Source organism: Halichoeres trimaculatus, unplaced genomic scaffold (assembly GCF_033239565.1).
Source record: "Halichoeres trimaculatus isolate MK-OKI-2021-1 unplaced genomic scaffold, fHalTri1.1 fHalTri1_scaffold_18, whole genome shotgun sequence".
Classification (NCBI taxonomy): domain Eukaryota; kingdom Metazoa; phylum Chordata; class Actinopteri; order Labriformes; family Labridae; genus Halichoeres; species Halichoeres trimaculatus.
This window is the reverse complement of record NW_027437196.1, coordinates 13,618,280-13,628,595: the sequence shown is the minus strand read 5'-3', so window position 1 is coordinate 13,628,595 and position 10,316 is coordinate 13,618,280. Positions and strand designations below refer to the sequence as shown.

The following is a 10,316-nucleotide window of genomic DNA, read 5'->3' as shown; positions in this document are numbered from 1 at the left end:
ACAACTTGTTACTGTACTCGATGAGGAAAATTATATCTATTCTTTCTTGGCCATCTTGTTGAAGCTGTGGACTGAGAAGTGCAGCATGGTGACCAATGATGGTGACATGAATCACACCTGAAGGCATTATTCTGTAACCTCTCTTGAAGAGTTTAATTCAGTGCCTCTGTATTTTGCGGAATGTGTGACATGCTTTTTCAGAGCTCTTAATGAAGACGGATTGACTGTGGGGAATGTGAGGAACGTGACTGTCAGGTTGATCATGACACCACCCGTTCCCTCTGGTGCCTACGTGCTGATTTTACCGTTTACTACTCGAGGGTAAAGTCAAGAATCAGCTCAGAGCTGCCCTGCATCCTCTCTGGTACTGAGCGGTGCGTAATTCTTGGGGGCGCAAAACACAAGAGAAAAAGAACATGCAGAAACGATTTTGAGTTAGATCGTGGGGGAATAATACTCAATAGTTTTTAAAACATATCTTGAGCTATTTTTGACTTTATGAGTGTAGTTTGTTGACCCCTCGGTGATCGGTTGATTGACCACTGGGGAGGACTTAAAGTGGGACTGCTGTTACGCGCCTTGGGTGTGTCAGTGGACGTCACGGAAGTCCGCTATCCGGTGGCTGCACTGTGGGAACAGTATAAATCCGCGCCAGTGTCCAAAAACGATGGGAAAAAGTTGCACTGGAGTTCAAGCGCCGCGTCCTGTTGCGTGATCTCCCGCAGCTACCCTCAGGAAACCCTCAATCTGCGCTGAGCGCCACAGACAAGTGCGCCGCGCCGTGCTCAGTCTGGAGTGGGGGAAACATTAACCGCAGGAATAAAACTTGTTTCTTGAATTGTATCTAAAACTTACCTGCTCTAACGGAGTCTCCGAAGATGATGAACTTTATCCTCTTCTGTCTGTTATGTGGATTGTATGGTGTTTTTGGAAAAGGTGAGTGACCTTTTTTGTTTGAGACGGTGCCCTGAACGGTGCACATGCAGTAAATATTTCATCGAGTGATTATGTCTAAGACTTTATTTGTAACTTTCTAGCTAGTGTTAGTTATGATACGGGAGTGGTTTGACTGTTATTGTCATGCACTTCACAAATGCTTACAACCTAATAAAACTGCGTCTTTACGCACGGGTGCCTTTCTGAATCTATATATAATTAAAACGGGGTCTCAGAGGGTCCGTGTGCATCCTGTCGCTCTGTATCTTGACATGCTTTCCTTTACCAAGATTTATGAAAATCTTCTGGAGAAAATGGACTTACCTGCATCAAACTTGCCTTTTTCCATCTGGTGCACCAGCTGACGCGTTCGCATCTCTCAGTGACTTATTGCTCGGTTTGATCGTCTGAGATAGGTCAGCCGTAGCGCGTGCAGTGATGGAGATAAGCGCCATCCTGCGGTACATGTGTTTGGATAATGCGGGCAAGGACGCAGGGCGTTGTTTTCCTGAGACTCGTGAGTTTATCGGAAAAGAGTTAATAAGTTATTAATGAACGTGGAAGCATGGGGTAGCCGGTGAGGTTGGGATTTGCGCGTAAATCTGAAACAATGAGCAGGTATGCGCTCCGCTGATCTCCCCGGCCATCACTGGTCACTGAGAAGTTATGTTTGACTAAAGAGAAATTAGAAGAAAAAAAAAATCCTTCTCTGAGAAAAAGTTGACGAAATGTTTCTTATATCAAGTTTAGACCTCAAAGTGAGGCCTGTGGGTAGTTCAGTGACGTTTGGTTCTCGATTAATTGTCCCTAATGGGTATAATTAGCACATTTCAAGTCAGAACATTTACTTTGTGGTCATAGTGTGTGTATTGTTTCCAATTTCGAAAGATCTCAACTGCATGCTTCATTTCTTGCTGGTTGGACAATTTGATTCAACAGTGCAGCTTTTTGGCCTTTTGAAGCCCACAATGAATTAAAACGCATCACAGCAACTTTTGAACACTACAAAACAAGTATGATTATATTCCCATTAAGATGATTGGTCAGAGGTTAAGGAATCATGTTGTAAAACATGCAACTTTCAATATGAATTTATCTCCACAGGTGTACACATTTAAGTTTTTGTAATTATGCTTTAAGTGCTCTTATAAACTTTCTGCAGAGGCTGTAATGTCTGTGAAAAATACCTTTAATTCCTTCAATAAGACTTTTAGATGTAAAATCTTAAATTCCACACAAAGCTGTGTGATGCCCAATTAACGTTGCAAAATGAACAAGTTTCCCTTTAGATCTCAATACTTAAATTATTTTAGTTTTATTGATTTTCCCTTCGTAAAGTTCAGGGAAAATCTTTGTTTTTTACTATTTATTTATTTTTAAAAAATATTTTTCTTTTTATTTCAGTGAAGTTTAAGGAAATGCTTTAGAAATGCTGGTTCAGTTGGTTCACATCTTGTTAAAAAGGCTGAAAAAAGCCTCAAGGAGCTCTCTGACTACCCCTCTGTCTTCATGTGCTGTGCCTGTGTGTTACAGTGAGTGTGTGCGCGTGCGTGAATCGCCCCTCACACTCTGTGAAATCTTAAGGAAATAGAATAGGAAGTGGTAGTAGTGTGAGTAACACCAGGCTTACAAAATGGGGCATCCACTGGGAACAATGATGCTGACAATAACTGGTAATAATGGGCCGCGGTGATAAACTCACTCTCATCCGAGTCATCAAACAATTGAAGAAGAGAAAAAAATTACAGAACTGTTGTGAGGAATGTTTTGAGCCACAGCAGTCAGAGTGAAGGACAGACTTCCCTGAATGATGTTTCCGCTGTTGCTGGGGGGAAGGAAGGGTGGACAGACAGGCGTCTTTATCTCTCATTAATAAACCTCAGACACTGAGTGGAGAAACGCTGCCGTTTGATAAACAAGAGGGACGCTGCTTACGCATTTCCACAGAGGTTGTCAAGTGTCCTGAGTGGAGGGACCTGAGGGGGGTCACAGATACTGTGGCCTGTATGGAGGACGTGCTCGGGACGGGTTCTGCAGTCAGAGTCCGGTTTAGTCCAGTTTGTGATGGACAGAGCTCACAGGAACCACCAAAATATTTATTCCTTGTAAAGTGTTCTGTCTTCCAGGATTTCCTCTGTAAGTGGACTCATGAAGTCCTCAGGGAAGGAATTAAGAATATCCAATGTACCTGTTCTGTTTCCTATCATTAAAACCACATTAGTTTATTCATGAACAGGATTCTCCATTAATGGAGTCCAAGCACTCATTTCAGGGAGTAAATATCCTGCAGATGTCCCCAAAGATTCCCCGAGCTGACCTTGACCTCTGACCTTTCAGGAGAGATCCACATGTCACTACTTTATCAAAGGAGTAGATGTTTCTCCATCATCACTTTCTCGTCTTCCTTTGCAGATAAAGAGCACAAAGGGAAGTACAGTGTGCCTATCTTGGACGTGAAAACTCGACAGATGGTGGTAGACATAAACCAGACGCTACAGCTCGGCTGCAGGTGAGTTTCAGGTGGACAGATGTGCTCCGGTGTAGGTAGCTTTGGTTCATCAGGAACTAAAAAAGCACAGGAAACCCCAAATGCAACCATCTTTCAGCCTTACAACCTTCAGAGTTTTTAAAAAGAGCCTCTCTAGAGGTTGAAATAGAGGAAGCTGAACTCCTCAAACCAACACAAGCTGGTAAAACAATCATTCTGTGAACAGTTATGTTTCCTATTACGTAAGCCAAGCGTAAAGGCACTCAACAAGATTGCCAAGTTTTTCATTTTTTTCTTGATGCAGGGGTCGCTGGGAGCTGTCATGGGCGTTCCCCTCAGGTTTGGCCAAAGATCAGGTGCAGGTGGAGGATTCTCGCTGTGGGCGGACTGGTCAGCAGTACTGCAGCAGCGTGACTGTGAGCCGCAGTCTGACCCAGCACACCGGCCAGTTCCGCTGCAGATACCGACACCAAACCCGGAAACAGATCTCCATTTATGTCTATGTCACAGGTAAGACCCTCCTGCTCAGGCTCTAACTCACTCTCATTGAGCAGCCCCACGCCCCCTCACCCCCACCCTCCATGCTTATTGTTTATATCTCCAAGTTAAACAGGATGCAGTGGGTGCTAAATACAGACCAATGCCAGAGAGCCAATTATATCTAAACACTGTTTGTCCCAACAACACATCCTTCTACATGACTCTGGCACAGTTTCTAAACCCCCTCCCTTTTACCTCCCCGTTGTCTATATTTAAATTCTTTTTACTTTCGTTTACGTGCTACCTCGAGGCCAGGAATAGCCCAGCTGCTGAAAGGCTCAGGCCCCGGGCAGAGTTTCCCAGGGCATCAGCCTTATCTGCTCCGCTCAGCCTCGCTTGAAGCATCCTGTGCTCAGGGAGGAGGTGGAGGAGTGGCGGGGGGGGGGGGCTATAAGGGGGGTTGTGCTTGGGGGGGATGTTGCTGTCGCTGTGTCTCTATAAGGTGGTGCAAAGAGGTGTGTGGAAGTGTTTGTGTGTGAGCTGAAAAGGTTGAGATGAGGGCCCTGCTCCTGGGCTCCTGGAGGATGACGCTCTTTGGGCTGGGCCTGCTGCCTGGCACGGAGCTGGGCAAGAAGCCAGGGTCACAGGGCACGCTACTGTTTAGCCAACAGGACCCTCGGGGGCCATCAATCGCTCAGGTCGCCATGTCTATTAAGCATCAGACTTTGGCCTGCAGCTCTGCTGAGACGCTGCCTCCCTCCCTGAGTCCTCTATGAGAAATCAAAGCCAGAGAAGGAAGCCCTCAGTCCGCTGGTCCTTTGGGTACTTTTGTTCAAATGTTCAGAGATTTGCGTTCCTTGAATAACACCCAAACAATACAGCGAGCAACACCCACACTTTTCAATGGCACCGAGCTCTGAGAGGAGTCGCACAGGGAGGAGAAAGCTCAGAGAGGCCGTTTGATTGCCTCTAAACAATCTGTGTGTTTATTGTTGACTGCGGGCAGTCATCGGCTCAATGGGTGTTCAATGGAAGGCTGTGTTTAGGAGTGTGTGTCTGTTTGTTTTTGTTTGTTGTTGAGATTGATACTTGGAAGTGTGTGTGTGTTTGTTTGGGCTGGGTAATTGTTTTTTCTTGTCTGTTTGTGCATGAAATTAAAGGGTCATTTCACAGAAAGTTATTTGGGGTGATACTGCTTCTGTCTCAGTTGAGGGTCCTGTTTCCTCACTTTGGTGCGTTGAAAAGCTTGATGTCATAATTTGGGGTCGAAACCAAAACTCAGAGCTAATCTAGGTCACCTCATGTGAACAGAGTAACGGTCACAGCTGATAGAAGTTTCAGATTAAAAGCCCTGCTGACTGAAGTGAACTTTGTGAATGGAGTACAAATCTGTTTTTCTGACTTGGAGCAGCTTTCACAACCTCAGAAACTTATTGTTCTGATTCCCTGTGTGACACCACTTCAAACTTTTAGCACACTTTAATTCCTAAATGTTGCTTTTACTTCTTAACACCTGCAAACTTTACCAGCTGATTGGTAGATCTGACAACTTTTTCCTCTGAGAGAGAAGGAGGTGAGGTTTTGTTAAAAAGAAAAGAAAAAAAATCTGCTCAAACAAAGGAAATAAAGCAAGAGAAGTGCTTTTCAAAGTGAAGATGCATAAAGAGTCTTCTAAACAACATAATCTGCACAAGTAAACAACATCTTTTTACTGGTCTGTGGTGAGAGATGTTTGAGATTTCTGCCCTGACCTAAAGAAATGGCGGTTGGATTGGATTTGTTTTTCACGACAATAAAAGATGCAGGAGCAGAAGCAAGAGAAATCAAACTCTCTGCTTCTTGGGATATCCGAATCTGACATTTTGGTCACTTTTTCATTACCTGAAAATACAGAATTTGGGTTTTATGTTTTTAAAAGATCCTGTGAGTTACTTGATCATGCATCCTGCTTTTTCTTTACTCTCGCCCAAGAAAATGTGCAAACAGAGTTCTACAACTCTACAGTTTCATTTCTCAGACACTTTTGTCCAAAGTGACGTACAACACAAGCAAGAATTTAGACAGAAGAAAAAGCGAGTTACTGCAACAACAGAGCTATTCAGCTCTGCAGGTGCTGCCATTAAGTGCAGTTTGTTTTTTGAATATTTTTTTAGTTTAGTAGTGTTGAATAATCTAGCCAACTAACCACAATCAATTGCTTCAACAACATACCTCAACTTTCAACAACATTCTGGATCTGAGACCTTCTGACCCGTTCTACCCCTGAGGACAAAGAGGAGAAGGCTCAGATTAAGTGCTCAAGTGTTCCCTAATCAGATGAGGTTTCAGACATCTCTTAAAAGTAGAAAGGGACTCTGCGAATCGTATAGAGTTAGGTAATTAATTCCACCATTTGGGCACAACAGAGGAGAAGAGTCTGGCTAGTGATTTGGAGCCGCGCTGGGCTGGGAGTTTTTATCAATGTTTTATTAGCGTTGTGAGCGTTGTTTCATCCCCTGTGACCCACTTTAAAACAAAATTTAGAGACACTTTACAGTATACTGTTTAGTTTTTGTTTTTACTTGTAGGTTGTGAAAATGCCTTAATTCGAACATCAGACATTTCTGTAACCAGCTAAAAGCCCTCAAAATGAGCTTAAAAGCATCAAACTGCCTGAAGCAGCGGTAGCTCAACTCTTCCACATCCTGGGGAGTCAAACTGAAACTAGAGCTTGCTCCTCAAAAAAGTGAGAAGTTAAGTTTCCTGTAGTCGTCTTGACATATTTTCATGATCTTACCCCTGTGGTATCCTGGTGTGGAAGACAGAAACAGTCCCTGTCCATGAATTTAATCCCTCTGCTCCTCATGTGTGCCTTACCTGTCCTGACCGCTGTTCTTTGGTTTCAGACAGCCAGCAGCCATTTGTGGACCATCCGGCTATGAGCCCAGATGTGTTGTACATGAAGGAGAAGCAGCCGCTGGTCATCCCCTGCCGGGTCACCCACCCCAACACCACCACCACCCTGGTTAAGGTCAGTGCAGTGAACTATGAATGACTTGACAGGAGATAACTCAGATCTACACTTTGTCCTTCTCACATCCTCAGCACCTCGTTGCCTCCCCAGCGTTTTTCCACCAGCTCTTACATTCACAGCCCGTTTTTTCTCCCTGTGCAGATCATTCAGCACGTAGTTTAATCTTGGCAGTCGCAAGGCTGTGGCGTGTGCGTGCATTTGTTTGCGTCCGTCTGCGGATATGTGTGAAAGTGTGCGGATGTGTTTGTAAGTGTTGGTGCTTGAGTGCTGAGTGAGGGAGCCAGCGAACAATGTTCCCGAGTGCAAAGAGGAGTGTTTGGAGAGAGTGCTGTCTGAAACAAAACCCCGTCTGTTTGCCTGAATCTGCAAAAAAACCTCCCTCTATAGATCCTTCTTTCCTTACTGACTTTTTCCGATCAAGTGGCGCCCACTCACTCCTGTTGGCACTGCTTCCACCTCTGGAGACAGGACGCGGGGTCTGGAGTGCCCCATTGGCCCTTGGCCAGATCCACTTCCCACATCTCACCCTCCACCTCTTGTAGTAGGACTTTTGGCTGCCAACTTCCCCACGCTGATGTTTAAAACAGCTGGTTAGCCTGGTGGAGGAAGTGGAGGGAGCCACTGTTGCCCCTCAGATCAAAGAGGAGTCATTCTCTTCAATCACGTAGGTTGATCGTTAATATGACAAAGTGTGCGTCACTGTAGGAAGCTCGGGTGTTTAACTACAATAGAGGGGCTGTGAAACACACAGGAGGTCAATGATGGATTTTATTTATTGTATGTCAGAGGCAACGATCACTAAGCTGGAATGAATGTGCTCTGAGGCCACACTCATTAAGAACCCCAGTTACATTGAGGTTAAATGACAAGTGACATGAAGCCTGATGATGAAGTCCTGCACGTGGAAGAGGACATACAAAACTTCTAGATTCAGAGATTTCAGGGATCAAGCACTTTTCTTTTCTTTTCTTTTCTTTTCTTTTCTTTTCTTTTCTTTTCTTTTCTTTTCTTTTCTTTTCTTTTCTTTTCTCTTCTTTACTTTTTAAAAATCTTATCCAGGGTCACACATCCACAGACATTCATACATATTGTTCATTCATGGTTGGACTATAGCTGGGGTGGCCAACCAGTCACAGACCAGGAGCCACAAAAATTACCATGGTGCTACAAAGAGCCACATCAAAAACACACTTCCTCTCGCACATAAACGAAAGGACTTAAGATGAAAATCAATACACTTCCAAATTTTGAAGTGACATTTATTGCGTTTGTAAGTGTGCTTCAATTCGTACTTGTAGCAGTGTCAAAGACAAGTTTCTGTTTTTACTGCAGAAGAGACAAAGTTTCATCCATCTATCTAGATAGCTATGAGCACATGCAAGTCGAGAAAAGAAACTGAAACTTAAGTATCAATCTCATCACCCCAGTATTGATCAATACTGATCACAACATCAATATATCAATAATTTAGATTGATTGGCACACCACTACTCATAATAACAATAATGAATGGATCAAAGAGCCACACACCGAAAGGCAAAGAGCCGCAGGTTGGCCACCCCTGGACTATAGAGTGATTCTTTTTTTAGGTTTTTTGTGAATTTACACAGAGAAAATCAATAAAAAATAGAATAAAAATAAAAAAAAGAATAAGAGAAATATAATAGATCAAACTAAATAAGAGGAAAAATTGTGATACAGACAGAGATTTTCCCACATCAAAAAAAAACAAAAAAAACGCAGGGTTTCATATCTAAAGAAGAACCACATTAAACAAATGAACAGTTTTTCAATGGTGGAGTAACTGGCTGGATCCATTTCTTTTGTATTGCTTTTTCTGGCAGCAAAATCAAGATTCTTGATACATATTTAGTTTTGTGGTTTCTGGATAAATGCAAGTTTATAATGACAAGTTGTTCCCAGTTTTAAGGGTAACATCAGATCCATGTTTGTTAATCCTCTGTGGATCTTGCACCACAAGCTGTGCATTTTAGGACAAGCACAAAACAGGTGGTAGTGATTTGCTTCCTATGAACCAAAGTTCCTCCAGCAGCTAGAAGAGCCTCTGTAATGAGATTTCTGAACAGGTGTGATAAAGTATCTCACTGGACTCTTCGGACCAAATTGTTTCCATGAGCTCGAACTTGTGATCTTCCACTGAAACTGACAGGATTTCCCCCTACATACACTTTTCCAATCAACTGTTTCAGTTTCATTTTTATTCAAAAACATTCAGAATCTACACCCACACAAACAGCCCTGTGAGGTAACTTGGGTTTTTTCTTTTTTTTTTATGTTCGACCTTTTGGTTCAAGGTCATAAGATCTTGAAAACCTTTTCAACTGAGCCCAAAATAAAACCCACAGCTGCAGCTGAAGAAATTTGAATATTTTTGCAGGCTTTGTGCAAATGTGCAGGGTGCAAAAGTAATTATCACTCTATATAACACTGAATAGAATGTGTGAAGGCCGCTGTAGTTATTCATTATACAAATGTCTCAATTAAAGAGAATTTTGAACCAGACTGCAGCTCTAGAGATGTTTCTCACAGAATCCCAAGTATGAACCTTCAGGAGAAGACAGGAAAGTAGACAGATGGTTAATGGTGGGTTCATCCTCTGAGGAATATGAATGCTGGTGTCATTGTGTCCAGTCTTGGTGACCAGAGACTAAGATGCTTCAAATAATTGAGGAACTGTCTGGTTTCTGAATGCAGGAAATGTAAAAAATTTGATTCTGATCCTAAAAGAGACACAACTGGACATGGTCGTATATTTTTGTCCTGCAAACACCGAAGTAACTCTTCTAAAAATAGCTCCCCCACCATCCTTCATGTCCCTCCTCTCCCCCCGTGCTGCCTGTTCTGGACCAGGAATCCACTCAGTGTCACAGCCTCTGGAGTGTTATTTTCCTGGAAGGAATTTGTACTCTGCCTGGATCTCTAATACAACCCTAGTCATCAGGAACAATACCCAGGAGCTCTCTCTCAGCTCTCTTGCTGTGAAAGTGACCAGGAGGTCCGGGATGACAGGGTCGACCTGGGGTTCCAGTCCAAATGTCTATATCCTGTAGTAACAGGATGCGAGGAGATGGACTGGAGTCACGTTTCTCATATCCTGAGTCCTCTGACTTCTTAGCTCCTCCCCTTGTTTTCTCCTCTGCCTCCATCTTACTTGTACACATTTGAAATAAGTGGGAAAGAGAGGCACTGAGGGCACTGAGGGCATTTTATCAGTGTCTGGTCGTCAAAGGCTCAAGAGGAGGAGGAAGAAGAGGTGGAGGAAGAGCTCAGTGGCGTCTGAGAGGGTCACCTTACTCTGGGAGGGGGGATATCAGTCAGTTCACACTGGGGGTGCAGGGGAGGGGTGTTTGTGTGTGTGTGTGTGTGTGTGTGTGTGTG

General features: G+C 43.6%; 1 protein-coding gene across 2 annotated transcripts in view; it reads left to right on the top strand.

Annotated features, from left to right (window-relative positions):
* Positions 1-321: 321 nt before the first annotated feature.
* flt1 (fms related receptor tyrosine kinase 1) overlaps positions 322-10,316 on the top strand; it is a 36,152-nt gene continuing 26,157 nt past the window's right edge. Inside the window, exons 1-4 of one of the 2 annotated variants that reach the window (XM_074693383.1) lie at positions 322-936; positions 3,349-3,445; positions 3,729-3,934; positions 6,790-6,914. In XM_074693383.1, the coding sequence (XP_074549484.1) occupies positions 879-936; positions 3,349-3,445; positions 3,729-3,934; positions 6,790-6,914 (486 nt within the window). In that variant the 5' untranslated portion in view covers positions 322-878. The remainder of the gene's footprint in view (positions 937-3,348; positions 3,446-3,728; positions 3,935-6,789; positions 6,915-10,316) is intronic. The other variant, XM_074693384.1, reaches the window with a different exon arrangement.